At 42.6% G+C, this 25,898-nt stretch overlaps 1 protein-coding gene and 2 non-coding genes across 3 annotated transcripts in view; all 3 read right to left on the reverse strand.

Annotated features, from left to right (window-relative positions):
• The window catches only part of LOC124720254 (activated Cdc42 kinase-like), a 390,360-nt gene that overhangs the window by 123,904 nt on the left and 240,558 nt on the right, over positions 1 to 25,898 (reverse strand). The window contains exons 14-16 of the mRNA XM_047245572.1: positions 24,632 to 24,835; positions 18,632 to 18,733; positions 10,177 to 10,374 (exon numbers count right to left, since the gene is read on the reverse strand). Of these exons, the coding sequence (XP_047101528.1) occupies positions 10,177 to 10,374; positions 18,632 to 18,733; positions 24,632 to 24,835 (504 nt within the window). The remainder of the gene's footprint in view (positions 1 to 10,176; positions 10,375 to 18,631; positions 18,734 to 24,631; positions 24,836 to 25,898) is intronic.
• On the reverse strand, positions 16,569 to 16,643 carry Trnas-cga. The gene has a single exon. It is a non-coding gene; the product is annotated as a tRNA-Ser (tRNA).
• Positions 16,870 to 16,944, reverse strand: Trnas-cga. The gene has a single exon. It is a non-coding gene; the product is annotated as a tRNA-Ser (tRNA).

Here is a 25,898-nt window from a genome sequence, read left to right on the forward strand (position 1 = left end):
GACCAGCTGCTCTTGCGAAAGAAGCTTATAGGAAAGGCGACACGACTGACACGACGTAGTACAGAAGAGAACACGCAAGCACAATCCTTTTGTCGGCAGCGGACAGATTTGCAGAAACAGTAAGCACAGGTGCAAATTCACTTTATAGCTTCTTGCCGAACTTACATGCTCCGAATCTTTGCTTTTGGAGTCGTCCGAAGAAGACTGCTCCGACGGTACCTTCAGAAAACCGTGCATTGTGTCAGAGAGAGCAGCGGAAATGCTAACCACTCTGCATCATCATACTAGCATTAAATCTAATGAGAAAATAACAAAAAACAACAAAAAAACATAACACTCGATAAGAACAGCAGTCTGGCATCACACGAGAGTCTGCAATTGTAAATACGTAATTTAATCGATCAGTAGCAAATTTCTTGATCTAGCTAGCTGTCGCCAACACATTGGAAATGGAGAACGAGAAAAAGTAAAGTTCGATTCCACATACCGTGCACAGTACACTCCTTACAAAATGAGCAACAGCTACGGATCAGTAGCAGCCTCGTCAAAGGAACCACCACAGCATTCACCTTAAAGGCTCAGTCAAACAGGGAGTGAACAGCCTGGCACAGTCTATGTGTGGCACTGTCCCGGTCAAAATGGGAGGCGAGTCCCCGCACTAGACTGCTGTTGCCTGTGGTGGTCAGCTGGCAGTTCACAATATTCTAAATGGCACGTGGCGAGTGAGTGTGAAAAATGCCAGAAGGAATGAAATGCTTTCACCGATCTGGTGTGTGTAAACGTATTTTTGTACTATATGAGCCACAACGAATACAAAAACTCATCGAAATAGGCTCAGTGTGGAAAGAAATACGAGGGTGAGTCAAATGAAAACCTTAATTATTTTTTAAAATATTATTTACTGTGCAGAAGTGGTACAAAGCTGTATCACTTTTCAACATAATCTCCCCCACGCTCAATGCAAGTCCTCCAGCGTTTACGAAGTGCATAAATTCTTTGAGAAAAAAATTCTTTTGGTAGTCCACACAACCACTCGTGCACCGCGTGGCGTACCTCTTCTTCAGAACGGAACTTCTTTCATCCCATTGCATCTTTGAGTTGTCCAAACATATGGAAATCACTTGGGGCAAGGTCTGGTGAGTATGGTGGATGAGGAAGACATTCAAAATGCAAGTCTGTGATTGTTGCAACTGTTGTACGGGCAGTGTGGTTGGTTGGTTGGTGGTTTTGGGGAAGGAGACCAGACAGCGTGGTCATCGGTCTCATCGGATTAGGGAAGGATGGGGAAGGAAGTCGGCCGTGCCCTTTCAGAGGAACCATCCCGGCATTTGCCTGGAGTGATTTAGGGAAATCACGGAAAACCTAAATCAGGATGGGCGGACGCGGGATTGAACCGTCATCCTCCCGAATGCGAGTCCAGTGTCTAACCTACGGGCAGTGTGGGGCCTTGCACTGTCATGTTGCAAAAGGACACCCGCTGACAGCAATCCACGTCGCTTTGATTGGATTGCAGGCCGCAGATGAGTTTTTAGGAGATCTGTGTATGATGCAGTGGTGACATTGGTCCCTCTAGCCATGTAATGCTACAAAATGACGCCTTTTTCGTCCCAGAAGAGAGTCAGCATAACCTTCCCTGCTGACCGTTCTGTTTCAAACTTGTTTGGTTTTGGTGATGAGGAATGGCGCCATTCCTTGCTCGCTCTCTTCGTTTCCAGTTGGTGGAAGTGAACTCAGGTTTCGTCCCCAGTAATGATTCTTGCAAGGAAGCCATCACCTTCTCATTCAAAGCACCGAAGAAGTTCTTCACAAGCATCGACACGTCGTTCTCTCATTTCAGGAGTCAGCTGCCGTGGCACCCATCTTGCAGACACTTTGTGAAACTGGAGCACATCATGCACAATGTGGTGTGCTGACCCTTGACTAATCTGTAAACATGCTGCAATGTCATTCAGTGTCACTCAGTGGTTTTCCTTCAGTATGGCTTCAACTGCAGCAATGTTCTGCAGAGTCACAACTCATTGTGCCTGACCCGGACGAGGAGCACGTCACACTATTTGAATCTTCCACTGCAGTCACACCATTTGCGAACTTCCTACTCCATTCGTAGACTTGCTGCTGTGACAAACATGCATCACCGTACTGAACCTTCATTCGCCGATGAATATCAATAAGTTTCACACCTTCACTATGCAAAAACCGAATAACAGAATGCTGTTCTTCCCTGGTGAAAATGGCGGCCATCTGTATACTGATACTGCGATGGTATGTGTGCATCTGCATTATGCTGCCACCTACAAGCCATTCTGCACGCTGCTTGTAACACGCTTACCAACTTACAGGATAATGGTGCAAAATTTCTATTTGTTGTTACAAATTTACGGTTTTCATTTGACTCACCCTTGTTTGTGCAAGTCTGAATGAGAACGTAAAGTACAGCTTGTCACACGAGCTCAGGATCGAACTATTAAGCCAACTGCAGCCCTTCTATTTGCCACAGAACTAGGAGGGGGAGATTGGTGGGTCTGTTGCCCCGGCCTTCTTAACCCCACAGGTGAAGCTGGGGCCATTCTGGGAGACTGGAACGAGGAAAAACCCCTGCCCTACCTGTGACTGGCCACAGGTCTCTGTAAAATACGTACTAATCTGTTCTATGTATTCGTAAATAAATGCACACTTGCAGAACATATACCACCACATGAATGTTCCTGTACAAAATATAGATCAACTGATATACTACGAGAGTAATTCAAATGAAAACCTTAAAAGCTTCTTAAAATTTCAAAAAGTTATGTAATGAAGTTTGTAGCTGGCAGCAGTGTTCCTTGAGGTTCAGAAAGTAACAGATGGATATAGAGTGATGCTAAAATGCAGGAGAGGGCAGCAGCACCTACAACAACAGGGCTGCCCCGCTATCCATATGCACCGGGATCGAGCAGTCATCTGTGACACATTTTTTGTGTAGCGGAGGAGTCGGAATGATCAAAAGTCATCAAAAGAGGACAGTGCAGAACAATAAGTTGTCATTTCAGTAAGTGTACGAGTGGCATAGAAAGTTTAAAAGTCATGTAACTTCTGTCGATACCTCAAGACCAGGGCACACTCACCAAGTAGCGGCAGATGAGAATATTGCGTTAGTGGAGAGCTCATACAGGAGAACAGGTGCGCAACTCTGAACAAAACAGCTACAGGTATGAAGACTGGTACTGGTTCAGTGCAGAGTATTGTTCACAATGTACTGCACTACGATAAGGTGGGTGCCACGTCAATTGACTGCCGTATCGGGAGACCGTTGTGTCTATGCCTGTGGAGAACTTTTGCAGCGTATCCACATCAAAGGTGACTCATTTTTCAGAAAAATCATTATGTGCCATAAGACTCTGGTCTACTGTCACCAACCGGAAACAAAAAGGTCAAGCGAGGAATGGTGCCAAAGTTCTTTGTCGAAACCAAAAAAATTCCACACTTGGCCGTCTGCTGGAAAAGTCATCCTAATTCTTGTCTGAAATGAAAATGGAGTAATTCTGGAGTGACAGTAACCACAATTTTTTATTAAGACATGTTGAAACAACTTCACTCTGCAATTGGGAGTAAACAATGAGAACTTCTGACTTTATGAGCATTGCTACAGCATGACAAAGCATGATCACATACAGCCTGTAAGACATTTGAGACTATTCAGGAAATTAAATTTGAATGCCTAGTACATACTACTCATTTACCAGACCTTTCTCCTACTGACTTTCATCTGTTCACTCCACTCAAAGAAGCAATGGGAGGCAGGCATTTCACAAGGCGCAAAGACACGAAAACTGCGACGCACGACTTGCTACACACACGTGACTGAATGAATTCTTTCGTTGTGATATCTCTGCACTTTCAAACCAGTGGAATATGTGTATCCAATGTCAGGGAGAGTATGTCAAAAACTGACATGTAAATCTGTTGTTCATGGTTATAATTAAAAATATTACAGCATTTTTAATGTTTGCCTTTAATCATGCTCATAATATGCTCAGAACACTAGTACACCATAATTATTCCTAACCACAGACTAAACTTGTACATAACAACACCAAAGTATGATTCTGGAATATCATTTAATATAATTCTGGGATGTCTAATTATTTTCCCTCTCTAGCTTTTGACTAACCATTAACGGTGCAAAACTCCATTTAGTCACGATATTGAGGTCAACGAGCCTATTTAACACAAGTTTGTACGCTTCCACAGTGTAATGTAATTAACTGTCGGAGATAAAGTTTATCTCATGCAAAAACTACAATGCCCACAGTAAAGACTTAAGGTAATTTCATCATGTTGCCAGAAAATATGTTTAATTTATAATAATGGATTCGTTTGAGATGTTAAATGCTGTATATTTATATGTATTTATTTATATGTATCTTTGGAGTTTATTAAGGGGGGTAGGATGTCAAACGGGCTGACTTGGAGCAGGAGAGGCACCACGGGACATTTTAGTTTCCACTGTCTGCACTTTTACAAATAAATTCATAAAACTTTGTCAGCATGACCACAAAGGATTCAGGATCCACACTCGTCGCACCGGAAGTTCAAAAACAAAACAAAATAATTTTTTTTTTTTTTTACATGTGAAATTTCATCATTTTTTCACTTACTATTGGCTGCATTTGTTGCTATAGGTACACTTTTCATCATAAGTAAGAGAGACTGTTCAATGAATTTTGCACAGCATACAAACCATACTTACAGGTGTCTGAAACTCTAGAATCTATTTAATTTATGAAAAAAATCAATGAGCTGTTACGTTTTAAACTTTATGATTAGAAAAAAATCAAATTTTCTACTTAATTATCTCAATTTTTACCACAGTTTTTAATAGATTTGGAAAATTCTAGAGTTTCATACACCTGTAAGTATGGTTTGCATGCTCTACTAAATTCATCAAAGAATCTCTCTTATTTGTGAAGAAAAATGTACCTATAGCAACCAATGCAGCCAACAGTAAGTGAAAAAGTGATGAAATTTCATATCTAAAACAAAATAATTTTGTTATGTTTTTGCACTTCCACTGCTACGAGTGTGAATCCTGAATCCTTCCTGGTCATGCTGACAAAGTTTTATGAATTAATTTGTAAAAGTATAGACAGTGGAAATTAAAATGTCCTGTGGTGCCTCTCCTGCTCCAAGTCGACCCGTTTGACGTCCTACCCCCCTTAAGGTCAGTAGACCAAAGAATCTAGAATGCAGGAATCTCTGCAACTTCCGGGCACATGTTGGCTTGCCCGCCACTTCTTTGTTGGTATTGGAGGGAGATGGATGTGTTTATGTGACCAATGCAGTATAATGCATTTAGAGTATCAATGTTCATAGTGAATACGGTGTAGTTAGTAAACAAAAAGTATGAATAAATATAATTTTTAGCAGAAAGTATTTCAGATCTGGTAGTGTTTATTTCAAACAAGAAGAAAACCCAGGCCACGCTTCTTGGAATGATTATTTTGCAGACAAAACTTCGAGAACCCCTAGACAAACAAGATCTGCAGTGTGTAATCTTTCAGCAGCTACTAATAAATAAGTCTTGCTGAAAGTGTGCTGGAACTACTCGTATTATACTCATTCAAAAACATGTGGTGAGAGTGTGGTCCTACCACAATATACCGCGTAAGATTCCACAATTTTTCAGTTATCTAAGAAACGAGATAAGTAACAACCAGTACAACGGCCAGTGTCAATTTGAATAATATCATTTTGTGTATTTGGGGTTTGGTTTGTTTGGGGGAGGAGACCAGACAGCGAGGTCATCGGTCTTTTTGTGTGTTTGACTGCACCATTATGAAACACTTAAAGGAACAAAACTGCTGGTGTTTTAGTCGTCTTTGCTGCAGTACTCTTTCGGTTGACTGACTGCCGGATTCTGGTCACAGTCTTCCACTGCATATTGCATTATTTCCGCTGTTATCTGACTACTGACATCTCATTCTGCAATGGTTCAAATGGCTCTGAGCACTATGGGACTTAACATCTGAGGTCATCAGTCCCCTAGAACTTAGAACTACTTAAACCTAACTAACCTAAGGACATCACACACACCCATGCCCGAGGCACGATTCGAACCTGCGACCGTAGCTGTCGTGCGGTTCCAGACTGTAGCGCCTAGAATCACTCGGCCACTCTGCAATCCCACTGGGCAACACGAAGTAAAGATTGTTACATACGCGAGGCCTACAAAGAATTCTGTAGATGCTCTTTACACTGCAGGCACCTACAAACTTCGATCGGAACGTGACGATGTCCAGGTCGGTGAAACTGGGAAAGCAATTAGCTTTCACCCTGTGGGAGCACAAACACTGTGTACAACTGGGGCAATGTGACAAATCGGTTACAAGACACACGGGACCAGCACTGTGGCAAATCTATCGATTTTGAAGAAGCTCGTGTACTCACTCTGCTTTGTAACAGTGACAGCAAAAAATGTAGGAGGCTGTCAAAATAATTAAGTGCCCTAACAGAATGAACAGGGAGGACAGCTACAACTTACCGATGGCCCGGATGCTGGAGATGCTACTCCAGTAGACTGCATGTGTTTACCAGCCAGTCGCTCCACACGACCCCAGTTCAATGCTACAATCAGGCGGCTGCAAGAGAACTGCCGTGCAGCACCGCTTCGCTACTGCCTAGCAAATACCTGCCCGAGAAACACCCTGTGTCATCCCAGAATGTGCGATCAGTAGCGACCTGAAATGTCTTTTTCCAAAGCTGTTTCACAGAGGCAGACTGCACTGTAGTTCCTTCTCTAGATTGTCACACAGATGACAAAATGGTAGATATCGAAATAGGTGACAGAGGGATAGAAAAACAATTAAAATCGCCCAAAAGAGGAAAGGCCGCTGGACCTGATGGGATACCAGTTCGATTTTACACAGAGTACGCGAAGCAACTTGCCCCCCCCTTCTTGCACTGGTGTACCGTAGGTCTCTAGAAGAGCGTAGCGTTCCAAAAGATTGGAAAAGGGCACAGGTCATCCCCGTTTTCAAGAAAGGATGTCGAATAGATGTGCAGAACTATAGACCTATACCTCTGACGTCGATCAGTTGTAGAATTTTGGAACACGTATTAAGTTTGAGTATAATGACTTTTCTGGAGACCAGAAATCTATTCTGTAGGAATCACCATGGGTTTCGATAAAGACGATCGTGCGAAACACAGCTCGTGCTATTCGTCCACGAGACTCAGAGGGCCATAGACACGGGTTCCCAGGTAGATGATGTGTTTCTCGACTTCCGCAAGGCGTTCGATACAGTTCCCCACAGTCGTTTAATGAACAAAGTAAGAGCATATGGTTTATCAGACCAATTGTGTGATTGGATTGAAGAGTTCCTTGATTACAGAATGCAGCATGTCATTCTCAATGGAGAGAAGTCTTCCGAAGGAAGAGCAATTTCAGGTGTGCCGCAGGGAAGTGTTGTAGAACCGTTGCTATTCACAATATACATAAATGACCTTGTGGATGACGTCGGAAGTTCACTGAGCCTTTTTGCGGATGATGCTGTGGTATATCGAGAGGTTGTAACAATGGAAAATTGTACTGAAATGCAGGAGGATCTGCATGAATTGACGCATGGTGCAGGGAATGGCAATTGAATCTCAATGTAGACAAGTGTAATGTGCTGCAAATACATAGAAAGAAAGATCCTTTATCATTTAGCTACAATTTAGCAGGTCAACAACTAGAAGCAGTTAATTCCATAAATTATCTGGGAGTAGGCATTAGTGATTTAAAATGGAATGACCATATAAAATTAATCGTCGGTAAAGCAGATGCCAGACTGAGATTCATTGGAAGAATCCTAGAGAAATGCAGTCCGAAAACAAAGGCTCTAGGATTCCTTTAAGTAGGTTACAGTACACTTGTTCGTCCACTGCTTGAATACTGCTGACCAGTGTGGGATCTGTACCAGATAGGGTTGAAAGAAGAGAGAGAGAAGATCCAGTGGAGAGCAGCACGCTTCGTTACAGGATCATTTAGTAATCGTGAAAGCATTAAGGAGATGATAGATAAACTCCAGTGGAAGACTGCAAGAGAGACGCTCAGTAGCTTGGTACGGGCTTTTGTTGAAGTTTAGAGAACATACCTTCAGCGAAGAGTCAAGCAGTATATTGCTCCCTCCTACGTATATCTCGCGAAGAGACCATGAGGCTAAAATCAGAGAGATTAGAGCCCACACAGATGCATTCCGACAATCTTTCTTCCCACGAACAATACGAGACTGGAATAGGAAGGAGAACCGATAGAAATACTCAAGGTACCCTCTGCCACACACCTTCAGGTGGCTTGCGGAGAATGGATGTAGATGCAGTTATAGATGTAGACCTGACAAAAGAAATACAACAGTACAAGTAAAGACTGTCTCCAGAACCTACCACTCCCTTGCGTTGAAGAAGATTTCTGAAAAGATGGTCGAAATGTTGATACTTTAGTTGCTTATAGAGCTTGTGTAACATTTCAAACTTTCCAAAAGACGTACAAAAATAACTAAAGAAGTGGTCTTCACAAGACTGTAGTTCCCTGCAAAGATATTGAAATTCATAAAAGTCTCCTCTTTTACTATTAACGTAATATAATTATAATTTTAATTTCCTCAAGGAAACGCAACTCGTGTCTTCCGCACAGCAACCAACTAACTCGCAACAAATGCCTCAGGCAGCTGCATCACTGCACGTGCTCGCACTCTGTTTGACTGAGCCTTAAATGATTTGGGGAAGCAAGGAAAGATAAAAACAAAGACAACCATACAATGATCTGACCACACAGTCTGTTTCAAAATATCAAATTTCATTTTGGAGTGCACCCGTACAAACTGTGTCTTTTGCAACATCACAGTGGCACTCTACCACACATTCAGACTTTGGCAGCAGTTGGTAGCAGGTTGGTCATTACAAACTAACTGCTCAGCACAGTGTGGTGAATAAACATAACAATCTGTTTCACACGTTGAGCTACTGGGACTTCGTGATTAGGCAAGCAGTGGAAACGTGCGATGCCAACTTCAATTGAGACATTGGCTATACACTTTTGTAATACACAGAATTGGGCATTCACAAAAGAGAGATCACAGATAAGGACTTCACATTGTTTACCACCCAATACAATTGGCAGTGGCACAAGTGAGGCCGGAGAGTGAGCGTAAACAATCCACGCCGCAGAGGACGTCACCTCAGAACTTGGCATATCTGTGATGTCACTCTGACATTACCTAGCCAGAATGGGATTTTCACTCTGCAACGGAATGTGCGCTGATATGAAACTTGCTGGCAGATTAAAACTGTGTGCCGGACCGAGACTCGAACTCGGGACCTTTGCCTTTCGCGGGCAAGTGCTCTACCATCTGAGCTACCCATGCACGACTCACGCCCCCTCCTCACAGCTTTACTTCTGCCAGTATCTCGTCTCCTACCTTCCAAACTTTACAGAAGCTCTCCTGCGAACCTTGCAGAACTAGCACTCCTGAAAGAAAGGATATTGCGGAGACATGGCTTAGCCAAAGCCTGGGGGATGTTTCCAGAATGAGATTTTCACTCTGCAGTGGAGTGTGCGCTGATATGAAACTTCCTGGCAGATTAAAAATTTGTGCCGGACCGAGACTGGCAGAACTAAAGCTGTGAGGACAGGGCGTGAGTCGTGCTCGGGTAGCTCAGTTGGTAGAGCACTTGCCCGCGAAAGCCAAAGGTCCCGAGTTCGAGTCTCGGTCCGGCACACAGTTTTAATCTGCCAGGAAGTTTCATTACCTAGCCAGTTTGATGCCATCCTCTGACTTTAAGAGTGACAGCCTAACCAGTATCACAACAGTCACGGTGCCAATGTAGACAATCGTCAAAAAATCTGGACTTTATCAGAATTTGATGCAATGAGTTAATTGAGAAGTTTTTAGCTGCACAGCTGAGTCACATTGTGATGCTGATGAAAGGAATTGGCAATTTCTGGAGGAGAACTCCAGAGAGAAATCTGATATTCTGAAACAAGTCACGAAAGAGAAGTAAGTTCTCCATAATCAATTTTCTTTATCCATTCAATATAGATATTTGGAACCCTCGAAGGAAGTATGTGAGAGCCGAATACTGCCATCCTCCACTTTCACAGAATATAGTAGACACGTAGGGATATACTGTGGAATTCCTGAAAGGAGTCGCACTCACCTGAATGTCCGGGATGGACGCCGCCTCCTCGGAGAAGGTGCGCCGCACCTCGTGACGGCGGCCACGCCCCGTCGTGCCGGTACCGCCACCGTCACCCCCGCCGCCGCCGGACAGAGAGGAGGCGGAGGGGGCAGGGAAGCGGAACGAAAACTTGCGTCGCCCTCCGGCTGGAGTGTGGGGTGACTCCGGGGGGCTCCCCTGCAACACGAGACCGGTGTCACGTCGGCAAAATACTGCAACTTCGTGGTACGAACAGCTCGATATTAACTTCGAACTCGCAGATTAAAACTGTGCCAGAACGGGACTCAAACGCAAAAGCTCACCTTACATTGTCGCATTAACTGGTGAAGATTTCGGAAAATTTCTAAGGTGAAACTACTACATATTTCTTACCTCTGGCCTGTATAACTTGCAGCAGCCGATTTTAAGCTTACCACTGAATTAGATTAAATTATATGAAAATGGTATCTGTTCTTACGGACATATCCGAAAGAACAGACACCGTTGGTGATCTCGCAGCTCTCGAAGAATGAAGTTACAGAGAAATTCAGACATTTAGCTGCTTACAGGCATCGATAAATATCGACCGGGCGGGACTTGAATCCGGAACCTCCGGCTTACGTGGCAGACGCTCTATCCGTCCGAGCCGTCGAGGACACCGACGATAGTGCCCCTGCACAGACTTCTCTCTGGCACACTCCCCGTTGTAATGGTACTTGAATTACGTTACCATTACGGCACCTCAACTCCACCTCTTGATACCAGGAATATTCTACTTAACATATTTTTGAGACAACGTTCAGATTTGATTTCATTAATGTAGAGGTACTTTCATACATCGATGTGTTTATACTGCAATGATATTATTCGTATGTGTATTCTTTCTTTTGTCACTATGATCTTGACATACTTGTAACTCTTGATTTTGGGGCACGTAAGCGATTATTAAAGTTAGAGAGTCGGACCTTGTAAAAGTCAAGTCTTGGACGTCTTGTTGGGAAGACGCATATTGTAGTCAGCTTATAAAATGTGAACTTTAACATGAGGAAGATGTTTTTAAGTACGATTTGTATTGTGCAGTAATGTTTTGTGTGTTATGTGATACTGCAACAAAATAAAATGCAATAAAAAGGAAGTGTAACTTAAATTCGGAGTGCTGATTATTTTTTTAACATCACCATTGTGCTAACTTTCAAAGGTTTAATCTTCAAGAATGGTTTGTGAAACACATCTATAAAACTTTTGAATATCGCAGAATAACACCTAGGCCTCTTTGCATCCGAGCTTGGAATCATCACTACCTAGATTTTCGACGATAGAGCCATGAATTCATGATGAGACCAGCATGGGAAACACAAAAAGATGAGTGCCTAGTTTATCCATTATTTCATGAAATGACTTTATTAACTGTGCTCTAGTGACACCTGCCACACAATAACTTTGTTTTTGCCCGAAAATGCAGTATTTAGCATCGTGAGCAACACCACAATCGTTATTACATTTTGAGCTTTGTTGTGGTAGGGTTGTTAGAATGTGACACCCACATTTCTAACTTACTGTCCACATACTAAATTTGTAGTGCCCCTGCCCACTATACTCATTACTCACGGCAGTCAATCTACTGATTCACGTAAGAGTTCGGACAATGTGAGTGCATCCGCACTACAGAAGATCACTGGCCGGTAAGACCTATCCATATGAAGATATGGACAGGAGCATCACAAATGTAGTGTGTGGACAGTAAGTTGGACACACAGGTCTCACGGGGAGCGTGACAGATTTAAGTCCCTGCAGGGTCTAACAACCCTACCACAACAAAGGTCAAAAATTAATAATGATTGTGGTGTTGCTCACGCTGCTAAACACTGCATTTTCGGGCAACAACAAAGTTATTGTGTGGCAGGTGTCATTACAGCACAGTTAATAAAGTCATTTCATGTAATAATGAATAAACTAGGCACTCATCTTTTCGTGTTTCCCACGCTGGTCTCGTTGTAAAATCGTGGCTCAATCGTCGAAAATCTAGGTGGTGATGATTCCAAGCTCGGATGCAAAGAGGCCTAGGTTTCATTACGCGATATTCAAAGGTGATGTAAAAAAAGTAATCAGCACTCCGAATTTAAGTTACACTTCTTTTTTATTGCTTTTGTTGCAGTATCACGTAACACACAAAACATCACTTCACAATACAAAACATACTTGAAAAGATCTTCCTCACTGTTAAAGTTCACATTTTATAAGTTGACTACAATATGCGTCTTTCCTACATGACGTCCAAGACTTGACTTTTTCAAGGTCCGATTCTCTAACTCTAACTAAATAATAATTGCTTACGTGCCCAAAAATCAGAGTCACAAGTACATCAGAAATCATAGTGACAAAAGAAAAAATATACATAAGAATAATATCATTGCAGTACAAACATATCGATGTATCAAAGTACCTCTACATTAATGAAATCAAAACTGAATGTTGTCTCAGAAATATGTCAACTACTTTACAGAAAAACAGTAGAATATTGCTGGTATCGAGAGGTCGAGTTGAGGTGCCGTAATGGTTACGTAATTCAAGTACCATTACAACGGGCACTATCCTCTGTGTCCTCGATGGCTCAGACGGATAGTGTGTCTGCCATATAAGCGGGAAGTCCCGGGTTCGAATCCCGGTTGGAGCACACATTTTTATCAACCCCTGTAAGTAGCTAAAGGTCTGAATTTCATTGTAATTTCAGATTAGATTATACACACTTTTCATTCAGTAAGCCTGTAGTGATGAGATTCTGGGCAATGTGAAACATATCACAAAAACCAAAATATCTGGAACATATTTATAAAGAATCTGATAATCTCAATTCCTTAAACAGCAGCAACAGTTTCTCTGAAGGATGATCTGCAGTTCCTATAGGCAGCTATTCTTCCTCTCAAAATTCTGGAACAGGCTCAAAAGATACACCTGTATTCTGTGAGACATATGTGGAACAACTGCACTAATGAACAATTTCAATCCGTCCACACAGCCACCTATTCCCTCTTTATACAGTGCTTGCAGGTTGCACTAGTGGCACCTCAGCTGAAATGCTAGTCACGGAGATGTCTCATTGCCGCAAATGCGTGCTGCAAATCTCATCTGACTTGGACGCTTCCTTCAGGAGTTGCACTTTGGATGGCCAACACTATATAAACATACACTATGTGATCAATCGTATCCGGACACCCCATAAACATATGCTGTTCATATTAGGTGCAGTTTGCTGCCACCTACTGCCAGGTACTCCGTATCAGCGACCTCAGTAGTAACTACCGCCCAATCTCTCTTCTGACAGCTCTATCAAAAATTTTTGAGAAAGTAATGTATTCAAGAGTAGCCTCCCATATTTGTAAAAATAAAGTACTAACAAAATGTCAGTTTGGTTTTCAGAAAGGCTTTTCAACAGAAAATGCTATATACGCTTTCACTGATCAAATATTAAGTGCTCTGAATAATCGGACATCACCCACTGGTATTTTTTGTCATCTCTCAAAGGCCTTTGATTGTGTAAATCGTGGAATTCTTTTAGATAAGCTAAATGATTATGGTTTGAGTGGGGCAGTGCACAAATGGTTTAATTCATACTTAACTGGAAGAATGCAGAAAGTTGAAATAAGTGGTTCATGCAATGTTAAAACAACAGCTGATTCCTCAAACTACGGGGCTATCAAGTACGGGGTCCCACAGGGTTCGGTCTTAGGTCCTTTACTGTTCTTGATATACATTAATGACTTACCATTCCTCATTGATGAAGATGCAAAGTTAGTTCTTTTTGCTGATGATACAAGTATAGTAATAACATCCAAAAACCAAGAACTAAGTGATGTAATTGTAAATGATGTTTTTCACAAAATTATTAAGTGGTTCTCAGCAAGCGGACTCTCTTTAAATTTTGATAAAACACAGTATATACAGTTCCGTACAGTAAATGGCACAACTCCAGTAATAAATATAGACTTTGAACAGAAGTCTGTAGCTAAGGTAGAATTTTCAAAATTTTTACCTGTGTCCATTGATGAGAGGTTAAACTGGAAGCAACACATTGATGGTCTGCTGAAACGTCTGAGTTCAGCTACATATGCTATTAGGGTTATTGTAAATTCTGGTGACAACAATCTCAGTAAATTAGCTTACTATGCCTACATTCATTCACTGCTTTCGTATGGCATCATATTCTGGGTAATTCATCGTTGAGTAGAAAAGTATTCATTGCTCAAAAATGTGTAATCAGAATAATTGCTGGAGCCCACCCACGGCCTCCTGCAGACATCATTTAAGGATCTAGGGATCCTCACAGTAACCTCAACAGTATATATATTCACTTATGAAATTTGTTGTTAATAATCCAACCCAGTTCAAAAGTAATAGCAGTGTGCATAGCTGTAACACCAGGAGAAAGGATGATCTTCACTATGCAGGGTTAAATCTGACTTTGGCACAGAAAGGGGTAAATTATGCTGCCACAAAAGTCTTTGGTCACCTACCAAACAGCATCAAAAGCCTGACAGATAGCCAACTAACATTTAAAAATAAATTAAAATAATTTCTAGATGACAACTCCTTCTACTCATTGGCTGAACTTTTAGATATAAATTTAGGGGGGGGGGGGGGGAAACACATTCGTGTCACACAATATTTTGTGTAATGTATTATCTTGTACAGACATCTTTTATTAACCTGACATGTTCCACATCATTACAACGTGTCGTATTCATGATCTATGGAACAAGTATTAATCTAATCTAATCTAATCAGACATAGTAAGAGAGCAGAATGGAGTGTTCGACGGAACTCACGGACTTTGAATGTGGTCCGGTGATTGGGAGTCACTTGTGTCATACATCTGTACGTGAGATTTCCACACTCCTAAACATCCCTAGGTCCACTATTTCCAATGTGATAGTGAAGTGGAGACGTGAAGGGACACGTACAGCCTAAAAGTGTTCAGGCCGACCTCGTCTGTTGACTGACAGAGACCGCCGACAGTTGAAGAGGGTCGTAATGTATAACATGCAGACATCTATCCAGACCATCCATCACACAGGAATACCAAACTGCATCATGATCCACTACAAGGACTACGACAGGTGAGAAATCTTGGATTTCATAGTCAAGCGACTGCTCGCAAGCCACACATAACGCCGGTAAATGCCAAACGACACCTCGCTTGGTATAAGAAGAGTAAACATTAGACAACTGAACAGTAGAAAAATGTTGTGTGGAGTGACGAATCACGGTACACGATATGGCAATTCGATGGCAGGGTGTGGGTATGGCGAATGCCCGGCAAACATCATCTGGCAGTGTGTGTAGCGCCAATAGTAAAATTCAGAGGCAGTGGTGACATGCTATGGTCGAGTTTTTCATGAATGGGGGTTGCACCCCTTGTTGTTTTGCATGGCACTATCACAGCACAGGCCTACATTGGTGTTTCAAGCACCGTCTTGCTTCATACTGTTGAAGAGCTATTCGGGGATGGCGTTGAATCTTTCAACACGATCGAGCACCTGTACGTAAGGCACGGCCTGTGGCAGAGTGGTTACACGAGAATAACGTCCCTGTAACGAACTGGACTGCACAGAGTCCTCACCTGAATCCTATAGAACACCTTTGGGATGGTTTGGAATTCTGACTTCGTGCCGGCCTCACCGACCGACATCGATACCTCTCCTCAGTGCAGCATTGCGTCAAGAATGGGCTGCCATTCCCCAAGAAACCTTCCAGCACCTGATCGAATGTATGCCTGCGAGAGTGGAAGCTGTCATCGAGGCTAAGGGTGGGCCAACACCATACCGAATTCCAGAATTACCGACGGAGGGCGCCACAAACATTAAAGCCAGGTGTCCAGATACTTTTGAACACACGTGTATGAAAGGCAATTTTAGCCCCAACAACCTCCATAATATCTGTTACTGGGCTGTTAGTAAATAAAGATTTGATGTCCAAGCCCATCCTCCGAGAGAAATGAGCACGTGGGTCCTTCTCATTCTGTGATCTGAACAACCTGCCCTTCCTCGATACCTTCCATCAACTGAACAGGCAATACGTAGCCCGTGGCAGGGGTACTATAAATGCAGTCTCACAGTGAGTAGTGAGAGAGCTTCTACAAATCATCGAGATTTTCTCTGCTACAGCTGTAGCCAATGCACACATTACACTCTTATAATGACACGAGAAGTACAAAACAGAACACAGCCAGCGGCACCCACCTACAGAAACTCAACTGACATCCAGTGAATGTGACGAGATGAGACCGCCCCCTCACCCTCTGAGTGATGGCAGAGCGCTCCCTTACCTCAACGCCGTTTCTTCCAAATCCACCAGAAACAAATGCAAAATAAAACTTCCTGGCAGATTAAAACTGTGTGCCGGACCGAGACTCGAACTCGGGACCTTTGCCTTTCGCGGGCAAGCGCTCTACCGACTGAGCTACCCGAGCATGACTCACGCCCGGTACTCACAGCTTTACTTCTGCCAGTACCTCGTCTCCTACCTTCCAAACTTTACAGAAGCTCTCCTGCGAACCTTGCAGAACTAGCACTCCTCAAAGAAAGCATATAGCGGAGACATGGCTTAGCCACAGCCTGGGGGATGTTTCCATAATGAGATTTTCACTCTGCAGCGGAGTGTGCGCTGATATGAAACTTCCTGGCAGATTAAAACTGTGTGCCGGACCGAGACTCGAACTCGGGACCTTTGCCTTTCGCGGGCAAGCGCTCTACCGACTGAGCTACCCGAGCATGACTCACGCCCGGTACTCACAGCTTTACTTCTGCCAGTACCTCGTCTCCTACCTTCCAAACTTTACAGAAGCTCTCCTGCGAACCTTGCAGAACTAGCACTCCTCAAAGAAAGCATATAGCGGAGACATGGCTTAGCCACAGCCTGGGGGATGTTTCCATAATGAGATTTTCACTCTGCAGCGGAGTGTGCGCTGATATGAAACTTCCTGGCAGATTAAAACTGTGTGCCCGACCGAGACTCGAACTCGGGACCTTTGCCTTTCGCAGGCAAGTGCTCTACCAACTGAGCTACCGAAGCATGACTCACGCCCGGTACTCACAGCTTTACCTCTGCCAGTATCTCGTCTCCTACCTTCGAAACTTTACAGAAGCTCTCCTGCGAACCTTGCAGAACTAGCACTCCTGAAAGAAAGGATATTGCGGAGACATGGCTTAGCCACAGCCTGGGGGATGTTTCTAGAGTGAATATATTTAGTCAATACTCCTTCAATCTTACACCAAATATCAACTCTCTCATTTGCATTAATCCTCCTCCTGTTCGTCGTATACAAGGAAAATGGCTTGTCTGTCGTCACTACACAGGTACCATAATTCCTGTCTGCTACAACTCCTATTGCAAATGTACGAAAAGCAATAATGTCTCTGTCGTAATAAGACTCGAGGCCAAGAAAAGGTTTCTCATTACCCCTTACTATAGCCAAGGTCATCCACGAATTACCAGTCACAACCTCTTTCATGGTGCAAGAAAAATTAATCTTACACCCAACAAATGTAAGCGGACCAGTAAGTAGTTCTTGCTGAGAGGTTGTTCGCAGATGATGCTGTAATTTAGTCTAGTAAGGTCATCCGAAGACCAGTATCAGTTGCAAAGCGATTTAGAAAAGATTGCTGTACGGTGTGGCAGGTGGCAGTTGACACTAAATAACGAAAAATGTGAGGTGATCCACACGAGTTCCAAAAGAAATCCGTTGGAATTCGATTACTTGATAAATAGTACAATTCTCGAGGCTGTCAATTCAACTAAGTACCTGGGCCTTAAAATTACGAACAACTTCAGTTGGAAAGACCACATAGAAAATATAATGGGGAAGGCGAGCCAGAGGTTGTGTTTCATTGGCAGGACACTTGGAAGATGCAACAAGTCCACCAAAGAGACAGCCTACACTACACTCGTTCGTCCTCTGTTAGAATATTGCTGCGCGGTGTGGGATCCTTACCAGGTGGGATTGACGGAGGACATCGAAAGAGTGCAAAAAAGGGCAGCTCGTTTTGTATTATCACATAATAGGGGAGAGAGTGTGGCAGATACGATACGCGAGTTGGGATAGAAGTCATTAAAGCAAAGACGTTTTTCGTCGTGGCGAGATCTATTTACGAAATTTCAGTCGCCAACTTTCTCTTCTGAATGCGAAAATATTTTGTTGAGCCGAACCTACATAGGTAGGTGTGATCATCAAAATAAAATAAGAGAAATCAGAGCTCGAACAGGAAGGTTTAGGTGTTCGTTTTTCCCGCGCACTGTTCGGGAGTGGAATGGTAGAGAGATAGTATGACTGTGGTTCGATGAACCCTCTGCCAAGCACTTAAATGTGAATTGCAGAGTAATCATGTAGATGTAGATGTAGATGTACCTGCATGCTCCCCACCCCCGACCCCGTCCTCGGCCCGCCGCCTCCGCCCGCCACCCCGCCGCTGTCCAGCTCCGACATGGAGCGCGCAGCGAGCTCGTGCGCCATCGCGATCGCACTGTCCAGAGTCTTCTCGTCCGATGCCGAGATGGGCTTCACCTGGAAGACAAAACGAGAAGCAAATTGTGATGACCCGACTTACTACGTATCTGTTACGACTGGTCAGCACAGTAGTCTGAAACAGCACCGACGGCCTCTGGACCGGGGATGCACGGCAGACAGCTGCGTTGCTAGACGATCGGTCCTCACGAGGAGAACATGCCAAGTGTCAGCACTTGATATCCCGAGAACTTCATTCGGTCTCAGCTTATTCGTGGACACTTGGCCGTTTCTGAAAAAATATCGGTCAAACTTTTCGAGGTACCTTACGTGCTTTTTACCACACAATACCCTCAGATGAAATGGAGGCACAGTGGTCAGTGTTGCGGCTTCTTAATTTTGTGAACTGTGTTCAAAACCGTATTAGTTTTTATTTCTTTTATTTTGTTTTTATTCTTTTCATTTATCTAAAGGGCATTACATTAATCTTTCTTTTCAAATTGGGGGATACAAGGGCATTACATTAATTGTAAAATTATAACTGGATTTCACACTAAGTGTCACAAATTTATTATATAATACTTATGTGTATAGTACGTCAAGCGGGATATTCTTTTTAAATTCTCATATTCTGATCTTTTATTTTCATATCAATTCTTATATTAAATTTGTAATAGAGGGAAACATTCCACGCGGGAAAAATGTATCTAAAAACAAAGATGATGTAACTTACCAAACGAAAACGTTGGTATGTTGAGAGAGACACTAACAAACACAAACACACACACACACACACAAAATTCAAGCTTTCGCAACCCACGGTTGCTTCATCAGGAAAGAGGGAAGGAGAGGGAAAGACGAAAGGATGTGGGTTTTAAGGGAGAGGGTAAAGAGTCATTCCAATCCCAGGAGCGGAAAGACTTACCTTAGGGGGAAAAAGGGACAGGTATACATTTGCGCACACACACACACACGCACACACACACACACACACACACACACACACACACACACACACACACACATCCATCCACACATATACAGACACAGGCAGACATGTCCCTTAAAAGCCACATCCTTACGTCTTTCCCTCTCCTTCCCTCTTTCCTGATGAACCAACCGTGGGTTGCGAAAGCTTGAATTTGGTATGTGTGTGTTTGTGTTTCTTATATTAAGTTTTATATTTTATTCATATGTTTATTCTTCAGGAAGATTTAGTGCATTCCGTTGTATGATACCAATCGTAGACAGAGAAATTTCATACACTACAAGCTCCATGTGAAGGCGGGTTTACCTCATTGACATTTATTCATATGAATCTCACTCTAGCAAGAAATGTCATTGATATTGGTGACGAGTTCACACTTTGGCAATAATTTCATGGCAAACCGTGCACAAAAGATAACAGACTTTAATTGTCAGTCAAGATAGACTACAAGAATTTCATCGAAAACAATTTCAAATAATTTTCTATCTTTTTCTTTTCAAATTAATTAATCATGCAATGTGTTGATGAAAAAGGGTGAAGTTATACTGACATACAGTGAAAAACATTTCATGTATTAATTTCCTACAGACGTGGGCAAATAAATAAAAAATAGAAATAAAAGTGATAATCGGGTTTGAAGTGTTGGCAGAAGAGCCAACACCGTGTTGCTAGAGGAGGCCGAAATGCACGCGTTTAATTACACGCTGACTGGCGCGAGGTCTGGAACAGTTAAGGGAATTAATAGTAGCAAATAAAGTACATAACTGATGTAATACTTAACTTTAATCCACAATTGGTGTACATCGCTCTTGACGGTACATGTTATAATCTCAATATCAAATGCTACGGCGCCTTGCTAGGTCGTAGCAAATGACGTAGCTGAAGGCTATGCTAACTATCGTCTCGGCAAATGAGAGCGTAGTTGTCAGTGATCCATCTCTGGCTAAGTCGGCTGTACAACTGGGGCGAGTGCTAGTAAGTCTCTCTAGACCTGCCGTGTGGTGGTGCTCGGTCTGCAATCACTGACAGTGGCGACACGCGGGTCCGGCGTGTACTAATGGACCGCGGCCGATTTAAAGGCTACCACCTAGCAAGTGTGGTGTCTGGCTGTGACACCACAGGGTTTCAAACACGAGGAGTAAAATTAAGAAGCCACCGTTTTGTCCGAGGATATTGTGCAGTGAACGGCACATAAGGTACCTGGAAAATACCTTAAAAACTTTGACCATCATTTTTTCAGAAGCAGTCGAGTATCTGTGGGTAAGCCGAGGCAGTAAAATAAGCTAACATGGAAACAATGCAAGGAATACTGAAGAACTTCGGAGTTAAATATGTAAAATCCAGTGACAAATGGAAATTTTTAATGAAGTGTAGTGATATTGCTGTTGGTAGGACATAATTTCTAAGAACAAGCATGAATTTGGATCAGAAGGACTGTGAGCTGTGTATTACTTGAATGAGCCTTGGGTAAATCAAAACCACACTAGAAATTTTATTTGGCACACAACAGGCAGCCTGAAAATTATATTGAGAATAGGAAGGCTTCTAAAAATGTGTCATTCCAGTTCCATTGCAATCAAATTTGTGCTGAAAGCAAAGTTGTGTTCGCAGCAAAACTGAAAAGCAACCCAAACTATCATGCCAAAAATTACGGAGAATTATTTAGAGAATGGTTTCCACCTCAGCTGCTGCCTTCCGATAAAAAGTGGTATTGTCTTATGGCTGCAAATAATGAACCACATATTGAAACACAAACAAGAGCAGAGATGTTGGAGATCATTAAGATTTCAAACGCCAGTGGTAAAAAAATATGAAATTGATTCCATAGCTCTGCATCATGGTCACGCGGTGATGAGAGTACCTCCTTACCATTGCCTTTTGAATCCCACACAACTGGTGTTGGCACAGATGGAAAGATATGTGGTAGACAAAATTACTTCATTTAAAGAGTGATCCAGCAAACAACACACAAAATCAGCATTGTGGACTGGGACGCCTGCGTACTACTGTAAGAAGATAACTGCAGAGTAGCTGTTAGATACGAAATAATGGATTCGTTAATCATCGATCTGGAACGAGCATCCAGTGGTTTTAGTTCCAAAGGCAGCAGCAATGAAACATCTGAGTAAAAAGGTGTATGAATGGAACATACATTTGTTTTGTAATTTTCATGGTACGTTTACTTTCTTGTCAAGCTGTCTGAGCAGTAGACAGTAGTCCAGAACATAATCTGTTCTTTAATGGGAATCTGAATTTCCTTGGTTTGCTATTTTGTCTATAATATAAATTCGCTTTAAACACTGTTTGTCCTGCTGAGGATCTTATAGATTTGATTCTTTTGTCACTTTGTTGGTTGGTTGGTTGGTTGTTTGGGGGAAGAGACCAAACAGCGAGGTCATCGGTCTCATCGGATTAGGGAAGGATGGGGAAGGAAGTCGGCCGTGCCCTTTCAAAGGAACCATCCCGGCATTTGCCTGGAGAGATTTAGGGAAATCACGGAAAACCTAAATCAGGATGGCCGGACGCGGGATTGAACCGTCGTCCTTCCGAATGCTTTGTCACTTTGTTAACAAAGAGAAAAACAAGGTGCAATCCATTCTTTAAGGTGCAATTTATTATAGGGGGAAAGATCAGATAGTAATGCACAATTATTTTTTATTACCAATATGTTTAAAAGATAACAAAACAAAAAAAAAAATCACAAATGAACTTACATCTTTTACCTTCTTTTCCACATAATCATCAACATTATCAACACATTTCTCCCATTGTGGTATCAGTTTCAATATGCCCTATTTGTAGAAATCCGTTTGATTGGAGTATAGCGATCTGCCGATTTCACTTCCATATCTGTTGCAAAGCATTGGCCTGCCTGGGATTTCTTCACGGGACCAAACAGACGGAAGTCCGACAATGCCAGGTCCAGACCGTACGGTGTGCTAGAGCACCTCACACCAAATTTGGAAATTTTCTCACAAACAGGAGAAGCAACACGGGGGCGCGCAATGTCACGAAGAAGCTTGACACAGTCAGCATTAATGCAGTGGCATTTATCATGAAGGGCACACTGCAACTTAACCAAAGTTTTAATGTAGGCTGCCCCATTCACAGTGCTTCCCTGTTCAGCAAAGTCCATCAATAACACACTGTGCACATCCCAGAACACTATCACAAGCACTATTCTAGTAAACTGAGTCACTCAGAATTTTTTTTGTACTGGGGAACCAGCATACTTCTATTCCATAGAGGCCTGCTCGGTTATGGGTGTGTAGTAGTAAACCCACAACTCATCACCAGTGACGATTCCTTTCAGAAAGTCAGACCCACCTGTGGCGTAACACCTGAAGTGACCCAAGCTTGTCCTCGTTCACTAGCCCTCGTTGTTGTCTGCCAGGATCTTAGGCACCCAGTGAGTACTAACTTTACGAGATTTCAGCATGTCGTGAACAATTTCATACATCACACTGGAGGAAATGTTGAACTGCTGCAATAAGGTTTGCAGTTGCACACACCAGTCATTCAAAATTGCTGCCTCGATGGCTCCAACATTCTGCAAGATTGCAGATGTCACCGCCCACCTGGAGCGTGGAAAAATCGCTAGGGTTCACACAGCCCTCTTCTAAGAATGCACGCTTCCTGAAGACATTGCTCCAGTCCGTACAGTCATCTCCATACATGCCACGCTTGTCCCTGCGAATCTCACTTTGTTTATGTCCTTTGGCCCAAAAATATTGAACTACACTCCGCAGCTCTTCACAAGTTGACAATATTAACATCTGAGCCATATTTGTTTAGTAGTTCAGACTACTCTCAGTATAGCTGCACATGAAAACAAAATACCGTCTGTGGTGCAAACTTCAAACTCTACTGTTGCGAAATTTCAACCTTCCAGTTGCAGTATCAAGGAAGAAAAAAAGTATTATGCATTACTTTCCAATCATTCCTTGTACCTTCGATTGAGCATGGGTAGAATTGGACTACATATTACATGTGTTCTGTGTGACAAAGAGCGAACACAGATAACCTTCATAAATACTGTAAAAAAAATAAAAAATAAAAAAATACCAGGGAAGAAAAAAATTATTATGCACTACTTTCCAATCATTCCTTGTACCTTCGATTGGGCGTGGGTAGAATTGGACTACATATTACATGTGTGCTGTGTGACAAACAGCGAACACAGAAAACCTTCATAAATAATGCAAAAAATAAAAAAATCCTGCGACTTTGGTTTTTATACTGTATTATCTGTTGTGTTGTTTCTGCCCATTCATCTGTAACCATTCCTTGAAATGTTTCACAGGCTTTGTACTTAACCCTGAACATCTGTGAGATGATAATATTTTTTAAATAGCAAACCAGGATCATTTGAATAATGCAAGAGACAGACAATTTTATGCTTCCCATTCACTGACTATAATCAGGTGCTCCAACCATCAGAATGAAAATATTCAACAGGCTTGCGGGTAAGAACATTCTAAAAACATGAAGCTGGAGGTGAAAAACAATCTACATGATACTCTGACACAGAAATGTTACTACACAGTGAAGCAGTTGATAAAGACAATCTGATAATTTAAGCAGGATGTCACTCATCTTTAGCAGCAGTATGTAAATATATTATTGACAAGAAAAAATACGAACTTTAGAATACTTCTCCATCTCAAAAATGGTTCAAATGGCTCTGAGCACTATGGGACTTAACATCTGAGGTCATCAGTCCCCTAGAACTACTTAAACCTAACTAACCTAAGGACACACACATCCATGCCCGAGGCACGATTCCAACCTGTGACCGTAGCAGTAGTGCAGTTCAAGACTGAAGCGCCTAGAACCGCTCGGCCACACCGGCCAGCAGCTCCATCTCATTAGTTATAATTTTATTATTACTAATTGTTTATATGTCCCCTGTATCCTCAGTCAATTAATAAGTGTATGTAACGAGGCAAATAAATCATTATTCAATTTACCGTAGCCTGCTTCTTGCGGCCGGTGGTCGACGTGACCTTGGCGGCAATCTCGCGCAGCTCGTTGCGGACGTTGGTCGTCTCGTCCAGTGGGGAGGGCGGGGGTGGCGTGGATGCGCCAGAGCCGGCGCCGGAACCGGAGCTGCCGAGTCCGCGGATCATCGACTCCATCTCATCCAGCAGGCTCGGCCCGAGGTCAAACGACTTCTGCTGTGGCCAACAAAAGGCGTGCTACACCGAGCGGAAAAGTTGAGCCCCTTTACTCTAAAAAAAGTATCCACACACAAAAATCATGAACAACACTTCACCCTGAGGTTGTTTCCTCACTACAGTTTACTTGTACACTAGATGCATTCTGAGGATTCTGTCTCAAGAAGAACATTGTTGTTGTTGTTGTTGTGGTCTTCAGTCCTGAGACTGGTTTGATGCTGCTCTCCATGCTACTCTATCCTGTGCAAGCTGCTCCCAGTACCTACTGCAACCTACATCATTTTGAATCTGCTTAGTGTATTCATCTCTTGGTCTCCCTCTACGATTTTTACCCTCCATGCTGCCCTCCAATACTAAACTGGTGATCCCTTGATGCCTCAGAACATATCCTACCAACCAATCCCTTCTTCTAGTCAAGTTGTGCCACAAACTTCTCTTATCCCCAATCCTATTCAACACCTCCTCATTAGTTATGTGATCTACCCATCTAATCTTCAGCATTCTTCTGTAGCACCACATTTCGAAAGCTTCTATTCTCCTCTTGTCCAAACTATTTATCGTCCATGTTTCACTTCCATACATGGCTACACTTCATATAAATACTTTCAGAAATGACTTCCTGACACTTAAATCTATACTTGATGTTAACAAATTTCTCTTCTTCAGAAACACTTTCCTTGCCATTGCCAGTATACATTTTATATTCTCTCTACTTCGACCATCATCAATTATTTTGCTCCCCAAATAGCAAAACTCCTTTACTAGTTTAAGTGTCTGATTTCCTAATCTAATCCCCTCAGCATCACCCGATTTAATTTGACTACATTCCATTATCCTCGTTTTGTTTTTGTTGATGTTCATCTTATATCCTCCTTCCAAGACACTGTCCATTCGTTCAACTGCTCTTCCAAGTCCTTTGCTGTCTCTGACAGAATTACAATGTCATCGGCAAACCTCGAAGTTTTCATTTCTTCTCCATGGATTTTAATACCTACTCCGAATTTTTCTTTTGTTTCCTTTACTGCTTGCTCAATATACAGATTGAATAACATTGGGGAGA

Source organism: Schistocerca piceifrons, chromosome 11 (assembly GCF_021461385.2).
Source record: "Schistocerca piceifrons isolate TAMUIC-IGC-003096 chromosome 11, iqSchPice1.1, whole genome shotgun sequence".
Classification (NCBI taxonomy): domain Eukaryota; kingdom Metazoa; phylum Arthropoda; class Insecta; order Orthoptera; family Acrididae; genus Schistocerca; species Schistocerca piceifrons.